Source organism: Oreochromis niloticus, linkage group LG18 (assembly GCF_001858045.2).
Source record: "Oreochromis niloticus isolate F11D_XX linkage group LG18, O_niloticus_UMD_NMBU, whole genome shotgun sequence".
NCBI classification, from domain to species: Eukaryota; Metazoa; Chordata; class Actinopteri; order Cichliformes; family Cichlidae; genus Oreochromis; species Oreochromis niloticus.
The window spans coordinates 20115576-20133391 of record NC_031982.2 but is presented as its reverse complement, the minus strand read 5'-3'; the positions used below and the strand labels follow the sequence as shown (position 1 = coordinate 20133391).

Genomic DNA, 17816 nt, shown 5'->3' with positions numbered 1-17816 from the left:
ACACATATTGTGGGCGAATGTGATGCTGATGACGAGAAGACCAGATGTCACTGAGTCGGAAGCCTGAAGGCATGGGCTGGTTCAGCCCCACTAACAGTGGATCATCTGTGAATTTAAGTTGTCTCCAATGAAGGTTTCTAAAACTTAAAGATGTAAACTGATGAGTGCAATGCAGAGGTGGGGATTAATGCTATTTCTTTACATCTCCATCACAGTGGCTCATCATAAAATCAGCACACCTTTTTGTCTCATCATAGGAAATGAGACCGAGCTGTTGTACTTCTAAAAGTCACTGAACACCACCTGGCTGGCACCAAATGGCAGATGAAGTTAGCAACTGGTGTCGAACATTTAGCTGTTAAAAAGCCATTTTCCCAAGAGTTGACACAAACCGAAGCAAAGCAAAGACTAAAGATGTTCACACTTGTTAGGTTGACAGAAACATGACTCTAAATGAATGCTAAATTTCTATGTCTAACTTACTCCATGTTTAATAAGCACTTTTTTTTTTTGCAATCCTAGTAAACTAATAAGTTATGATATATAGTCACCAGCCACAGGTACACCTGTTCAACTGCAAAAATCTCGTTGGGGGGTTTTAGGGGGTGAAAATGCTTTGTTGATGTCAGAGGTCAGAGGAGAATAGCCAGAATAGTTTGAGCTGATTAGAAGGCAATAGTAACTTAAATAACTACTTATTACAATGAAGGTATGCAGAGGAGAATCTCTGAAGACCACACTGTGTGCCACTCCCGTCAGCTAAGAACGGGTCACTGAAGCTATAATTACCACGGGCTCACCAAAATTGGACAACAAAAGATTGGAAAAACATTCCCTGGTTTGATGAGTCTCATGTTTTGCTGCACCATTTGGTTGGTAAGGTCAGAATTTGGCATAAACAACATGAAAGCATGGCGCCATCATGCCTTGGAACAACAATTTAGGCTGATAATGGTTGTGTAACTGTGTGGGGGATATTTTTTTGACTCACTTTGGGTACCTTAGTACCAGCTGAGCATCGTTTCGTATCGTCTCTGATCATGTCCATCCATTTACGACCACGGTGTACCATCTTTTGATGGACCAAAATCTCTGAGGAATATTTTCAGCCTTTTGTTGAATCTGCGCCACAAAGAATTAAAGCAGCTCTGAAGGCAGCGTGGGGTTCCAACCTGAAACTAACATGTTATACCCAATGAAGTGGCAAGTGAGTATACATTCACTCTGTGGGGTTTTCCATTAAAAAAAAAAACAGCCTGGAACTGGAATTCCAACTAAGTGAATTCTCGAAAGATTCACCTCGGATGATCTGCGTCCCTAACAACAGCTACATTAACTTCTTACCTGAAAACTTGTTTCAGTCAATAGTTTTCACTTGATTTGCAGAGTATGGGACACTCTGAATGCATCATGTCAATAAATGTAGGTTTATATACTTTTTAAATTAATCTTGGCTAGCCACTGTGATATTTTCTGAGTTTGTTTGTTTGCATTATTAACATTATATTCAAATGAAAATTACACATTAAGCTTATACCAAGCATATACCATACTAAGCTGTTCTGACTAATCATTATTAGTTATTAGATATTAGTTAGTTATCCTTATTATCCATATATGATGGCAATGCAATCTGCAGTAAAAAAGAAACAAACTTTGAAATCAATTTTTCCATAAAAAAAGTAACAAAAACAAACATAAAACTGATGTCATATTTTATGGTCTTTAAATAAAGAATACCATTAAATTCTAAGCTTCATATATTTCTTTTTCCTATCAACACTCTGTTCAGGTAGTTCAGCTCTGTGAGTGATCTCAGGACAATATGAGCAAAGAAAACTATAGACCAGAATCGATTTATAGAACAGAATACTGATAGGAGATTCATCTTGAATCTTAAAAATGCGTCATTGTTAGCTGGTTGATTATTTCTCAGTTGGAGGACTTCCAGTCTCCCTCTTTCATAGAGAGGAGGCCTTGATGCATTGTGAGTCTAAGAAACTGATTCATTTTTAAATGAATCATTTAAACCACATCTAAAACCTGGTTTCCCTTTATCGTTCACTGGCCTGAGACAGACAGAGGTGGAGAGCCTTCATGGCCGAGCTACATGCCAGCCGGTATTCTGGACATTAACTCGCTCACTTTTCAAACTGACTGTGAATGCCCTTCAGAGCCAGACATTCACCGGCCTAAATGCCACTACATGCGGCTTTCTTTGATTGTGAATGTATGCAGGTTTTATTTCCATTTCCATTATTCCCCCTAAATCTGTTATAAAAAAAAAAAACCCAACAACAAATCCTTGCAAAAATGCTCACACATGTGTATATTTTCACACATAGAGATCTGAGGTGCAGTTTTTCACTGACATGTAAGGACCCACTACATCAGGGGTGGGCAATCTCAGTCCACGAGGGCCGGTGTCCCTGCAGGTTTTAGATGTGTCCTTGAACCAACACAGCTGATTTAAATGGCTAAATTAGCTCCTCAACATGTCCTGAAGTTCTCCAGAGGCCTGGTAACGAACTAATCATGTGATTCAGGTGTGTTGACCCAAGGTGAGATCTAAAACGTGCAGGGACACCGGCCCTCGTGGACTGACATTGCCCACCCCTGCACTACATTTACACCTGCAGTTATCATTGTGGTTGTTGCTTTCAAATTATTGAATAGCCTTTGAGAATATGTAAAAAGCCAGATGGACTCCATGAAACCCTTGATCTGAGGCGGTTTTATATAAACACATAGCATAAATATATAACCTTTGAACTCTTTAGTTGATGGGTTTGATGACCTAAGTTTGTAAAGTAACACCGTTTTCATTGTGAAATTTTACACCATTTAAACAGCATATACTTTTAGCACAGCCAGCAGCTTTCTTATGGCAACTTTTGATTCAACGATCCCACAAACACACTTTGCATTTTGACTTCCATAAAATTTGTAATCAAAGTTTTCCTCCTCCAAAACAAGCCGGACCATCCGTGTTTTTTCTTCCTCTGCGATCCATCTTTCCCACCTGGCAGCGAGGTGCCATCGACAAAGTGACATCCTCTGCATTCACGAGCACATCATCATCTGCTCTCCTCACCAGGAATTAGCCCTTCATCACTCAAATCTCACAGAAGCCTTAGAAGTGCTTAACTTTTATCTGCATGGGGCACTGAGAGACTGCTGGGGCCATTTGAATTGGGTTAATAAGACAATATTACAACATTTTTGTTAAACTAATGGATGCAAATGGTAAATTCCCATTGGTAATTAATAAGTAACTTCAGCCTATTTCCCATCGAATTGCCTCAGCATTCATTTCATGACTATATCTGTGCAAAGTCATCCTTCACTGCCAGCTCCTAGTGACTCTCCTCTTTCTATCAGTGGCTGTATGGATTTTTTCCAAATGATAAATTGGACACAGGGAGCCGCTGAGGTGTGACCAGGTGTCAAAGGGGTATAGCTTTTTTGTCTTAAATGGTCCTAATTATGCTGAGGACCTTTAGAGCTGTTCCAATAGGCGCTGATAAAATGTTGTGGGATGTAACGCTACAATAATCAATGGAAGTAATGCAAAGCCCTCTGCATTAAATGTTTGTATTTTTTTTAAGTAAAGTTGCTCCCTTATTTCAAAATCGACTGCATAAAATAAAATAGTCACGTTTCAGTGCTTCAGAGTTGCATCAGTGTTTGTCTGTCGTTCACCTTCTCTCTTTTGACTGAAGAAATGCACCGATTGTATCCCATCCATCACTTCCATCCATCCCTCCTCCCACTCTTCAAACCCAGAATCGAGTAACGGTTAATTTCTTGTCCACTCTCTCCTTTGGCACCGTGGAAGGCAGAAACTTTGCACCGCATAACGCAGACTGCCGTCTTCCTCCAAGCGATTCTTCTGATGCTCTCTCGCGCGTTGAGAAAGTGGGGATGAACCAGTTCGACGCTTAAAGCGAGGCATTAAAAAAAGTTGTGGATGGTTACTTTCGCGCACAAATATTTAAAGGACTATTTTGTCTCCAGAAGTTGCAGGGCTGTGCAGGAGCAGGTCAAATTCTTCCCCCAGCAAACATATCCTCCGCAGGCAGGCTGGAAGACCATCCACCCGGGAGATCACAGCGAATCCGAAGAGCGCAGATGATCGCAACTGGTGTGCGACTCCCACGGGACCGCGGCTACGGCTACAGCCAAGGCAACCAACCCGATCAAAGACAACCGCCTGGTTCAGTCGCTGCCTACGTTCATCCAGGGTCCTCAAGGAGAGCCAGGACGCGTCGGGAGGATGGGTCCCAGGGGTCCGATGGGCGAACCCGGGCCACCTGGACCCGCCGGTCCGCCCGGGAGAGGGGGCCACCTGGCCCTCCGGGTTCACCGGGGGCACCGGGAGCGAACGGGCCAAACGGTGCCATCAGTGCAGCCACTTACAACACCGTCCCCAAGATAGCCTTTTATGCAGGACTGAAGAAGCAGCACGAGGGATATGAAATACTGAAATTTGACGATGTTGTTACAAACCTCGGAAACCACTATGATCCCTCTAGCGGAAAATTCACCTGTTCGATACCGGGGATTTACTTCTTTGTTTACCATGTGCTGATGAGAGGCGGGGATGGAACAAGCATGTGGGCTGACCTCTGTAAAAACAACCAGGTAGGACAACTCACGATTGCTTTATGAAAAAAAAGAAAGATTTGTTTTATTTTTAGTCTTGTTTACAGTACACAGTTTCTTTTGTTTGCTTGTTTGTTTGATTTTTTTTTTAAATGACATTAGTTTGCTTGCAAAAAATGTAGACCTTTTGGGATTTTTACGCACAAGTTGCACATAGAGCGACACTTCCTGGGTATTGTGAAACAAAGAAAGTTACGTGAGGGATGTTTAAAGCTTCAAATCAAGATAAGACGTGGAGCTGTCCGCGGTTCTGATTTCGAAACGAAGCCGTTTCACAAACTGTCACATTTGCCTTTCAGGTGAGAGCCAGCGCCATCGCCCAAGACGCCGACCAGAACTACGACTACGCCAGCAACAGCGTGGTTCTTCACCTGGAGCCCGGGGACGAGATTTATATCAAGCTTGACGGCGGAAAGGCGCACGGGGGCAACAATAACAAGTACAGCACCTTCTCCGGCTTCATGTTGTACGCTGATTGAAACACGGACAGATCTGCAGAAGAGACGAGAAAGAGAGAGAGGGACTGGGACTGGGAGGAAAAAAGAGCTTCTCTGCATATAGCTTGCTTCACCGCTCGTGCTCAGTTCAATGTCAGCTGGATTATTAGAGACAGAGCTCACCGTTTCTATAACTCAAACAGAATCAGCAGTGATGTGGAGGAGGTCAAGCAAAAACAGAAAACTGCTGGGCAATAGCGACGAGCTGACAGTGTAATTACAAAACCAAAATAACAGTTTTAATCTGTACAGCACCCACTTGTACCCTTGTCACATTGATTAGTGTTGCTCGTGCTCCCTGAATGAAATGTCCTGCTTTATGAATTAAGTTTGCAGACGGTAGCTCGTGTGGTTACACATATCCCAGTGACTGTAGATGGAAAGTTTATAATGTGATGACTCACCAATAGGTGCAAATATGATATATATATATATATTGACATGACCGCTTACAGTGCTGTTAAACCATTTGTGTGCTTTATTTAAAGGAAAAAAAGAGTCACAGTGGGTGAAATTTGGATGAAAATGTTGAAAAACTGTAGTTATGCATGTTTAATCAAAATGACATTTTAACACTGTGCAACATTAAGAGACTTTAAAAGAAAAAACTGTAAAGGGCCATTCGTACTGATGCACGAATTCATCAGTGTAACTCGTTTTTCTTGCGTGTGTCAACATGGCATCTGGTTGAGACAACATGGTGGTCTGGTGGTTAGTCACAAAACTGGACAGCCACCGCTGACAGATATGTTATATAACGCTCATCAATCTGCTTGCTGATTATTAAACTCCTCCAGAGTCGACTGTCAATTCAGATGTAAAATGTAGTGCGGTATTAAATCCTCACGCTCACTTTGTAATCCTCCTCAGAAGATTAATCAAAGTTAGATAGTTGTTCACGCCGCACAGTCAGCTGTGGCGATCGCGCCATTGATCATGTGGCGAAGTCACCCTGCGAGGCCACCTGTTCCCAGATGAGAGGAGAACATGTCCTTCATCCGGGCCTGCCAGCCAGTCAGCCTCCCATAGACACGCAGACACCCACCGAGGGGCAACAGGACAACTCATCTAACACAGCCACATTGTGTCAAGAGCAGAGCAGCATACTGATTAGTAATGCGCTCATTATTTCCCTTCCATATAACGTGTTTGCATAAGTGTCGCCTACGAATACAAAGAGAGCAGCTATGACATTGAAATTGCAAATAACAATAAAAAAAATTGAAAAAATCAATTAGCACCGTGTTTGTGAGCACCTGGAAATATTTATCTTGGATTGTAATCACACTTCTACTGACGAGCAAAAGATTTTCTCGTGCTATAACAGGCACCGTGACCCTGCAAGGCCTCCTTTACTAATTTGCTTACAAAGTGAATCATGTATAATCACAAATATTTAAAAAAAGAGAACATGTTTTGCATTAAAAGAGCCTCTAAAAAATCCAAAAGCCTGTAATTATTTTCCTTTGAAATATAATGGACGTTTTGCTTTGCTGAAAACAGTGAAATTAAAGAAAAATTTACATACAACGGTGGCAAGCTCGTTGCTGCATGAGCTTAAGAACACATTAATGCATGACTCTGGATCATGATCAGTATTCATTACGAGTCGTCATCAGAAGACGAATAATAGCCGGGTGAATTCGCTCTCCTCGCGCCTCTATTTTTTTAATTATTTGAAGGTCAACCAGCATTTAGGATTGTCGATAAGGATCTTGTCCACCTGGTGCTGCGATATGCCCCTCGTCAGCATCTTTGGCACAATGTTCTTCAGGATGTGAGAGTAGCCGTGGCCGCCGTACTTGGTCAGGCGGTTCTTGGTGTGGATGTCATGAGCGATCACGATCTTGTCCTCATAGCCCTCCTTCACCAGAAACGCCAGGCTGAACACGAGAAAACAGTGGGGTGAAAAATGAGGGGCCTCGGTCTTTTAGCCTTCATTCATATATAGGAACAACATATATACATGAGCATAACTTATTCAGCTCTTTTAACGTTATGGAAAATTTGTGTTTCTATATAGCGTTACTTTAAAAAACAACTACATGATGAGCTCTTCTTTATAGTGAAAGTAAAAGATTTAAGGTGGAGTCAAGCGCCAAACACAAGGATTGCTGGGCTGGACACTGATTCCTGGAGGTTTCAAAACACGCACACACAGAAGAAATCATTACTCACGCTTTCACTCTCTGGCTGTCACTGGGCATGTCCACGTCCAGGTTGTACGGATAGTTCAGCATCTCAGTTCCAAACAGATCATACTCCAGGTAACTCCCCAACTTAGCAAACTCCAGCAGCTCACCTTCATCCAATATCGTCCTTTAAAAAAAGGCCAAAATAAAGCTGACGGTTATGATGCTTGGTTTGGAAAAACGAAGCTGTTGCAAAGATGCTTTCCAGATGGTGATGCATGGTGGATCAGAAAAAAAGATGGTGCTTTTTGAAATTTGAATTATCAATCCATGAAACCTGTTACCACTGATATTCATTCCTATTCTTCTGTAATTTGGCATACCTCAATCACTTTCTCCCTGTTTCCCTTCTCTAATGAAAAGGCTTCTTGACATCCTCCCCTCCACTGAAATCATTTCTGATGAGGCTTCAGTGAACAGAAGGGCCAGATGCACCTCTGAGGTCCTGTGTCAGATCTTTGTTGGATTTTTTCTTATGTCTTAAGTTCATGACTTTCAGATATTGTTCATTTGCTGTAGATAGCACTTCCACTTCTTCAGTTTCCTCAAGATTTTTTAAGATTCACTGCACATCATGCTGAGATATTCAAAAAGCTATCAGTTTTAGGCTAAGACCAACCTTGTTTGTGTAAAAATAATAAACTGTTTTATCTTTGACATTTTCATAGGTTCAACTAAAAAAGTTGGAACAAATGATGTGTTTTTGGCTGCTTGCAACAGGTCCTAAAGATACAATTTAAAACTGGATCTTTGCTAAGTTGCATGTTATACACATACAACTTTGATTCATCCCTTAAGTTAGACGGGCCCGTGTTAAGTAGTTAAAAGAGCATTCCTCTAAATATGGTCAGGTATAAATATAAAAGGTATAAAATTACTGAAATAGCAGCCAAAGAAAAACTTTGAAAGACCTTCAGAAAGTCTGGAGAGCTCAAGGATACCTAAAAAAATACAAGTCTGGCTGCTGAGAAGCAAAATTTAAAGAAATGAGGGGTGTTTTCAGGACTTTTTGGCCAGCTGTAACTCAGAACCAGAAAGCTCTCAGCAGCTAAAAATGAGCAAATATGGAGCAAACAGCATCATTTCAAGCAGTCACTGGCAACACGGTCTCACGAGCCTGACCAAGGACACTAAGGTCCAGGCTTTTTCTCTTTCCATCTCCTAAATCACTAAAATGTATTAAGATACTGAAATGAAAAAGTAGCAAATTAAATGTCAGAGAGAGCACGTGTGACAGGAAATTGTGTGTCTAACAGGAAAAGGGCACCCTAATTTTCGCTGTATCTTAATGACTTTATTTTAGAGACATCTCACCTGTCTAGGTGAGACATAACAGTTTTGCTGATGTCACCACCAGCCTCCTGGAGTATCCGAACGATCTCAGCTGGAGCGGCGTGATTCCTGCCAGGATGGATGATAACAGGACAGCCCAGCTGAGCCTGAGCGTGCGCCGAGGCTCGCAGCACCTTTGTCTCGCTCGCCGTGATGGGCCAGCTGGTGCCGATCTCACCGATCACACCGCAACGGATGTCTGTGCCGTCGGCGCCGTGAAGGACCTCACTGATGATGATGTCTGTAAGCTGAAGGTCAGGAAATGAGGAGCTGGCGTGTGCTCATTTATTGAGAATACGTTTTCTAATTTCCCTCTTTCCCTTTACTAAGGATTGAAGGAGATGATCAAAGCATAGTTATAGTGTGTCTAAATATCGCTGAGTACGGTATTCTCAGGGTTATTCTCGGGTGTAGCTACCAAAAGACTAGACAACGTTGTCAGAAATCCATTCAAATCAATCAAAAGGCATGAAAAAAAAATACTGAAACAGGCCACACTATTTGAGTTAGCATGCTTAAAACTTTCTAACAAAGGTGTGTGAGCTGCAAACCCCACCACAAACTGGGACGCACCTTCTCCACACTCATCCCTTTGGTGGCCTCAGAGTGGGTGCAGTCCACGTAGTACCCTGCACCTGCAATGATATGGACCCCGGTGTCCTTGGCCAGCTGTCGGAGGGTGGGAAGGTCCCGTTCGATTCCAGTGGTGGTGTTCTCCACTATTGTTCCCCCGCCGGCTCTCCTGTAGGCCAGCAGCTCGTCCCGCACGGCGGCGGTCTCCTGCTTCAGGAGCAGGTTCTCGTGGGAGCTGTACGGGTTTTGCCTGAGCCAGAACATGTGCTGCATCTGAAACGGGTTCTCCGGCACTGCTTCGTCACCTGGGGGAGGGGGTGAGAAGCAGCACTCGAAGCTCATGGTCAGGTGTTCATGGGTCATAGTACGGCCAAGCTGGTCTGGATCTACTAAACCCAGCACGGTCTGGACCCTCCCGCTCAACTCAGACATGATGCTATGAGGAGTGTTCAAGATTTCCCACAACCTGAAAGGACATACAGTATCATTTTTTATTTATTTATTTATTTTATACATCTATTGAATCTCAGTCCTGAGGCCTCTCACACAAATATTTCAGTTTCTAGAGAATGATCGCCGAGGTAATTGAGAAATCCTATGTTTGTAAAGCAGAGCTGCTCCTTTTTAAAAATGACATTACCTACACTTTCATGTCTGCACCCATGAGGCTCATTTTCAACATAAAATACCAACTCATTTAAAAGAATCTCAAACTATTTTTTACCTCAATATGACGATGCTGTACATGTCTGCCAGGTAGAAATGCCTTGCAGAGGTAGCCATGATTTACACAGGGGGAAACAATTATCTGATACCCAGCTGAATTTGAAAGTTTGCTCACTTCCAAAGAAATAGGAGTTTGCCCTCAATGACCTCAATGTGCTTGGTGGTATGTTTTGGGTCATTTTTATGCTGGACGACCCATCTTCAGTGTTCTTGCTGGGAAAAGGAGGTTTTCGTCAAAGATATTACGGTACATGGCCCCGTCCACTGACGTCCAAATAAATTTATAATTTTTAATGCAATGTGATTTTTTTGTAGATATTTGGTTGACATTCTGTCTCACTCTATTAAAATGAAGCTACCATTAAAATTAGAGACTGTTCATTTCTTTGTAAGTAAACAAACGTATAAATTTCTGAGGGTAACTGAGGGTCACTGACGTTGCTCAGCTTGTGAACACAAACAGCAGGCATCTTTCATTCCCGCCTTTGGCTGCAGCAGGTCTGCTTCTTTAAGATTCTGTTATTGACTCAATTCCTCACATTTATTTAGGATTACTCATAGACTGTATATAAGAGGATTACCCACGACCTTTTACATAAAACATGATTTAAACCAGCACTGAGTAACAAATGGGCTTCTGTAGACCTGTCAATGTTTGCCACTGGTCATCCGTTACCAACTCCACCCTCTGAATGCGCACGCGTGGAAGACCTGTTGTAGGCTTGACAGTCGCCGTCACGTGACCGCTGAGCCTGGTTAACGATCAGTGAAGCCAAATAACAACATCTATCCTTTGTTTTATAGTCCCCGTGTAAAGCTTTGGCCGTGATGTGCAGCACTGTTACACATCAGGCACGTGTGTGTGAGTGCGTGTGTGTTGGCAAAAAGAGAATGCATCCGCTCACTCTGCTGACTTTACAGTGCATACCAGCGCGAGACCTTTGGACTGCCAAGTACAAGTCCAGAGCCACGCGTTGAAAAGTTGCATTTACTTCCTCAAATCTTTGCTGTATGCTAGTGATGGGATTTCTGGCTCTTTTAGAGAACTGGCTCTTTCGGCTCCCAACCGGCTCTTTAGGTTGTTTTGTTGCTTTAATTAATTTATTGTTAACAATATAAAATTATGCACAAAAGTAATTACTAATGTAAAAAAAACAACAACGTTGTTTTATTTACATATGTTTATATATAAATCTATACAGTGGCCCCTAGAGACAAAGCACGTACAAATTCCAAAGCACGTACAAACTCCAAAACACATTCCTAGCGTTAACTGAACTTCCAAAACAGAGCTACCTAGATCACTTAAATTACACAATTGAAAGTATATGTGTATTGTTTGTGTATTTATACACAAGCACTCATATATATTCAAATAATTCAAAAAAATGTTCATTTAACTTTTACTACCACACACCAAATCCCGTCGTTGGTACTTCCTGGCTTGTGTAGCCACTAGGTAACAAAAGCTCAACACTGTGCCTAGCATCCTGGAGCACTTCTGTTGTGTTTTGTACATGTTTTGGAGTTTGTACGTGCTTTGGAGTTTGTACTGTTTTGGAGTTTGTACGTGTTTTGGAGTTTGTACGTGCTTTGGAGTTTGTACATGTTTTGGAGTTTGTACTGTTTTGGAGTTTGTACGTGTTTTGGAGTTTGTACGTGCTTTGGAGTTTGTACATGTTTTGGAGTTTGTACGCGCTTTGGAGTTTGTACGCGTTTTGGAGTTTGTACGTGCTTTGTCTCTAGCGGCAACCGTAAATATACTTTTATTTATTCACTCCACATAAACTGTAATAAATAAATCTTATAATACAAAAAACAACTATTTACATTTCAACTTTTAACTATTTAAATTTTCAGCTTTTTCCTTTTAAACAAATTTAAAGTGAAACAACAAAACACTGCAAAGCACAACACAATTAAATATAAATTAAAATATGAAAACAAAAAGAAGATGCACATTCTCTGTCATATGGGCCTGCATGATTACTATACCTTTCTAATGTGACGTTGTTGTCCCTGGCTCTCTTTCTCTCTCTTTCCCTCCCGCTCTATTCCTGTGCTACTGCGAGTGTAACTACCGCCCCTCCCCCCTCTTCCCAGCGCAAAGCACAAGGCTCGCGTGCGGAGTGAAGCGGAAAAAGTGCGAGAGAGAGAGGGTGAGTCGTTCACTTCAAAGAGTCGACTCTAAGAGCCGTTTCGTTCGCGACCGACACATCACTACTGTATGCTCGATGAAAAAACCCTTCAGACCCGCACTGTACGCGTTAAGTTGTTGCTCTACTGGAACAAAGTAAAACTGCTTCTCTTTAAATAATGTGCAGCGGAGTCAGACCTGCAGCAGTATATTTAGGGGGTTTAAACTTTCACCGAGCTTTAGAATGCACTGTATGTAAACTGTGAGACAAACAGTCTGCTGACCTTGTTTCTGCTCACTTCAGCCCGCCTCCTCCTTCAGCCGAGTACAGATAGCTGCTTTGACAGATTAGCTGAACGCCTTTGGCAATCATCGCGAGACATCGCGAGAATACGCTTCTTGTGGCATATGACAGAGAGAACAATAAAGTTTGTTGAAATATAGCTGGGAGAGACGGGACAAAATAAAGAAATACATGAATCTGAATTATTTATTAATTTATAGTAATTTTTTTTGTATTGAAGCAGCTACCTTCTATTTACATCCATCCAACTTTTATCTGATCAGGTCAGGTTAACTAAAGTTCATCCCAGCTGCTTGTGAGCTGGACTAATCAAAAGTGTACTAACTGTTATTAAAACACTATATAAACCTCTTATAGATGGTGATTAATGAGATGTTAACACCAGATTATTTTGAAAGCATGAGCAATTTAACAGATTTATTCACGTAACCACATCAAATGGGAGGACATATGAAGATGATGCAGGCTTCGGGAGACAGACTGTGACTCTTTCTGTTTGCTCTTCACTCAGCAGATGGTCTCCACAGCAGCATTTGGTCTGCTGGTGCAGGGAACTGCCCTGTGAGCACTTGCCCGTCCCTGCAAATGGTTTGGCTAAATCACATGTTGCAGGGGCCGGTGGGATCCATTTGTCAACAAGATGACTCCATAGATCAGAATGATAACATATGGGACTGGGTTCAGTTTTCATGTTCAGAGTGAATAAATGGCCATATGGCTGTGGTGGGTTTTTTGTGTTTATTTTTTTTATTTATTTATTTTTTAAGCCCCACAGCAGACTGGCAACCTGTCCAGGGTGTATCCTGCCTCTCGCCCTAAGACAGCTGGGATAGGGTCTCCGCCGCGACCCTGACAAGGATAAGCAGAAAAGGATGGATGGATGGATGGATGGATGGATGTTTATTTTTTTTGTCTTGCTCTAACCCAACTGTTCCCAACTGTGGTTCAAACAGGATTTTTCAGCTTTTATTTCATCACCTCAAGATCCTTGTTCCACTTGAAGTTGAAGTTGTGTCCTTTGGACTAAAAATTGTGGAAACCCCAACCTTTTTTATCCATTTCTATCACGTTTTATGTCTCTATTTTACTTAGTTTACTCTGTTGTTCATTCATTAGCATTTAATGAATGAGCTGAAATAAAAACTCTTAACAATAACTTAAACTCTTAACTTAAACAATAAAGGAGAAACATTTTGACTCAGTTTTACTCCCCAAAACAGACACTCAAAATGAGACCAAACTACACGACAAATCGCAGAAATATGCAAAAATAAACCTTACAAGAAAAAAGCACTTAAACATATTTAAAGAAAATCAACCAATATTACTTATAGTAAGCTGAAAAACAAAATCAATGCTGCCAGCCACTGTGACAGCAACTACATAAGCACATAAAATAATCAGGCAAAGTAGCAGGAATACAGAATAAAGGTAGTGAGTCAAAAATATAAGGATTTGTCTAGTGCTGTTACTCATGAGCCCATACCATACCACTGCAGGGTTCCTCATTACAAGAGAAGATGTCACCTCCCGTTCATCTGCATGGATGACATATTTCTGAGGGTCATAACCAGAGGGAGATTCTCTTGCATGAGTAAAACCATCTCTCATGTGGACTTATAGTTCCCGAGGCCCAGCTCAGACTTTAACAAGCATTTAAAATAGATATATATAGTTTGATTTTATGGAGATAATGTTCTTCTTAGGCAGTTGTTCAGTCCTGATCAGAACCTTTAGATTTGAAAAGTAGAGTGCAGACAGTTCTTTTTCCGGTTTGGAATGATTGTACAGCATACATCTTTAATCACATGAATTGGTTTGAATTTGTTTTGGATTTTCTCTAATCCACACAGGGTCAAGACTATACACACACCTCCACTAATATTTGGTCAAATGTCCCTTAGCAAGTTACAACTTGACAAGACAATTCAGGTATAACTGTGGCTCGATATTTGGCAACTCTTCTTGGCAGAATTGGTAGAGCTAATTTAAATTAGTTTGTTTCCTGGCAATGAGGAAGATTTTAAGGATAACACACAAATTTCCAATAGGATTGCAGTCTGGGTTTTGGAAAAGCAATTCCATCAGCTTCATGTTTAGCTGCTTTATCCATTACAAAACCAGTTTTGTAATGGATACTGCTGCCGGACACTGGCCCGGTGGCGCCAGTGTCCGGCAGCCTCGCCTCTGTCAGTGCGCCCCAGGGCAGCTGTGGCTACAATGTAGCTTGCCATCACCAGTGTGTGAATGAATGTAGTGTAAAGCGCTTTGGGGTCCTTAGGGACTAAGTAAAGCGCTATACAAATACAGGCCATTTACCATTTACATACCTGTTGTCATTGTGACCAAATAGCTCAATCTTTGTCTTGGCTGGCCAGAAAACTTTTCACCAGAAGGCATTTGGCTTGTCCACGTGGACAGCTGTAAATATCAGTCGAACTTGAAGGTGTCAATTTTCATGCAGTGCTTTATTTTTTTGGTCAGCACCCTCTCAGTCCATGATGAAAACTCTCCTCACTGTGGACAGTGACACTGGTGTTCCAGCAGTTTCTAGTTCATGGCAGGCTTGAGTGTTGGTGGTTCTTTTGTTATTCCTGAACATCCTAACAAATTTCAGCTCATCTGAGGGTGACAGTTTGGATCTTCTTCCAGACCATGGCAAAGTGATGACACATCCAAATCACTTCTACTTATGTAAAACTGTTTGAACTAATGATCCTGGAATCTGCAGTTGTTTAGAAATAGCTCAAAGAGACCTTCCTAACTTTAAATCTACAGTTCTCCTTGTGACGCTTTCACCGAGTTCCTTGGACTTTCCAGTTGTTATGGGTATTGGTCACTCCAGTGAGTGCTGTCAAACCATTTCTTTTTATGGTGGCAAAGAGAAACAATCAGTTGTAGTTGATCATGATCACTAATGAAAAGTTAATAGATCTTGTTGAGTTGAAAGACTGTAGAACCTTCAACATCACATATTAAAATATTAATGTGAGTTTTACGCGGTGTGGATAAAAGAAAATCCAAAATAAATTCAAATTTGTGCCACCAGTTCTTCTTTGTTTTTAAGTCATTAAAGATGCTTGCCGTGCAATAATTCCATCCTGGAAAAAGTTTTTAAAAAATCACTAAAAGCCCAAACTTACCACCGTGTTCGCGCCCATGAATAGTGTATGGAAACGTATTCTTAATCTTATTTTAATTTCTCCTTTTTTTCACTGTAATTTAGATATAAATTCAAGATATGATTGCGCATAACCTAAAAGCATTGCTGTGACTGTTAAAAAAATCTCTGAGACAGGACTTCAGACAGTATGCGGAGCAGAAAATCGGTCAAATGTTGTGCTCTGGCGCCCTCTGGAGGCACATTAAGGGAACGTCAATTGTAGTTTTATGTGAAAGGCAAAAGATTAAATGCTCTGATCGTTTTAAATACCCACTGTTGTCCACTGATTTAATTGAATATACACATAGCTGTACCCTTGCCTGAGGGGGGGGGGACTGTGGTTCTTTCTGTCAATAACTCTGATGTGAATGACAATAAAAGCTGTGGTGGCCTGATTGTTGTTTCTGGTCTGTGTCACATTTTCAGGCTTGTTAGGCTGACCAGTGCTTCAGGCTCTGTGAATCAATAAATTAGTGTCAAGAAATAAAAGTGAGACAATGCATTACGAGGACAATGAACCGTGATGTACTGCAAAACTCGCCCTCAAGTAGCTACAAAATTCAGGCAAGAAAATGTGACTGAACACTGACCTTCCATTCAGGTTTTATTCATTAAATGGTGCTATCATTTAAAAGACACATCCTCATTATGCCTTTCTTCGTGCCTGGTTTGGAAAACAGAGAAGGGGACATTTAATGGCAGGAAATACATAAATCCAACTAAAGTAGAAGAGAAAGTACATCTATAAAGATTCACTATACAGCATCTGAAACACTGGGTATCAGTTGAGCGTCAGCTACAGCTTACACATTAATAAGTCACTGTAAAAGTCACCACTCATTTGTGAAGGCTTTCCACAAGATCTTGATCTCTAGCTGCAGGGCTTTTTATCCATTACATCATCAAATGCATCAGTGAGGTCAGTCTGATGTGGGCTTGTTAAAGCATGGCTCGCAGTGTACTTTATATTTAAGTGTATTATGGTAGATGTGCATGCCTCAGGGTTGTGTTCATGCTTTTAGTTCTTTGTTTGCCAAGAAAGTAAACTCTTTTTTTTTTAAATGATCCGCTTTTGTGTGCAGGAACACTTGAAACAGGAGATGTTTGAGCTCAGTTTGAGATCTTTTTCAGCCAGAGGGCCAAAAAAGAACAAAAAAAGAGATAACTGAAGTGAAATATAGTACCAAGTTATGTTAAATTTCCCGAATCTGATAAACACGACAGACTGTTTTAAAAAAAAAAAAACGGCTGTGTGCCCACACAGACGGTCGGAGAGAGTCCATGTTTCAAAAAACAAGAAGTTTCTGTTGGAATCCAATTAAATATAAGTCCAGACTGGAGATTCAACATAATGCTGCTTTTACGGATTTTAGGGGTTTTGTTTTCTTTTAGGGATAAAGAGATTTAAACTTGAAACACAATATTGTGTAAAATATTAATACAAGCAATAATTTTAAATGAGACCAGTGACGGGAATGAAAAGCTCTGCAGAGTAAAACTACACCTTGGAGTGTGAATGCACTATTTAAAACATAAAGTGGTTTCAAAGTAATGAATATACACAAAAAAAACCCCCTAATATTTGCTGCAAGCAGAACAGGCAGAGGAAATAGCCTTTTGGTTGTTGCAAAGTTACATGAAGAGATGAGCTCAGTTCAATTTCAACTCAGTTCAATTCTATTTACATAGCATCAAGTCACAACAACAGTTCCCTCAAGGCAGTTTGTATTGTAAGGTAAAGACCCTACAACAATACAGAGAAAACAGAGTAAATGCCAACAATTATATGACCCTCTATGAAGAAGCACTTTGGTGACAGTGTGAAGGAAAGACTCCCTTTCAACAGGAAGAATCCTCTGACAGATCCAGGCTCAGGGATGGGTGGCTATCTGCTGCAACCCGTTGGGGGTGATGGGAGGGAGACAAGACAAAACACAGTGTAGAAGAGAGCCTGAGATTAATAATGACTAATGATTAAATACTGAGTGGTGTATAAACACATAAACACACACAGTTAATGAAAAAAAACGTGAGTGAAGGCACTGGGATGGGACACTGATTAGAGGTTTGTAAACTCCATGAATATGTACTTTCTTACTATAAATCCCAATCGATTTGTATGAAAGAGGCCATGAATTTTGCATGAAGCATCATGCTAATCCTTTTACCACAGGTCCACATGACAAGTTGATGGTCTTCAAGTTGCTTCTTATCATGTGATCTCCAA

The 17816-nt window shown here is 41.1% G+C and overlaps 2 protein-coding genes across 2 annotated transcripts; one reads left to right on the top strand and one right to left on the bottom strand.

The window, feature by feature from the left end:
* Nucleotides 1–4138: 4138 nt before the first annotated feature.
* Nucleotides 4139–5144, top strand: c1ql3b (complement component 1, q subcomponent-like 3b; the record flags this gene model as incomplete). The annotated part of the gene is given in 3 exon segments (XM_003437846.5): nt 4139–4334; nt 4337–4644; nt 4965–5144. Coding segments are annotated over 3 exon segments (684 nt in total), but the record flags the coding sequence as incomplete, so codon positions are not given.
* A 473-nt stretch (nt 5145–5617) lies between these two features.
* On the bottom strand, nt 5618–12517 carry pter (phosphotriesterase related). The gene is made up of 5 exons (XM_003438077.5): nt 12407–12517; nt 9260–9725; nt 8669–8934; nt 7341–7481; nt 5618–7045 (listed from the first exon to the last, which is right to left on the bottom strand). Exons 2-5 carry the CDS (start codon nt 9689–9691, stop codon nt 6835–6837), a joined length of 1050 nt encoding a protein of 349 aa, XP_003438125.1. The 5' UTR covers nt 9692–9725; nt 12407–12517; the 3' UTR covers nt 5618–6834.
* Nucleotides 12518–17816: the final 5299 nt, after the last annotated feature.

Bases quoted from the DNA above. Each gene is read 5' to 3' on its own strand.
- pter (XM_003438077.5), bottom strand. From the start codon at position 9,691: ATGTCTGAGTTGAGCGGGAGGGTCCAGACCGTGCTGGGTTTAGTAGAT. The intron at 8,935-9,259 runs GTGCGTCCCAGT...CCTGACCTTCAG, and splicing joins AAGGGATGAGTGTGGAGAAG to CTTACAGACATCATCATCAG. The intron at 7,482-8,668 runs GTGAGATGTCTC...CTTTTTTTAAAG, and splicing joins GTTATGTCTCACCTAGACAG to GACGATATTGGATGAAGGTG.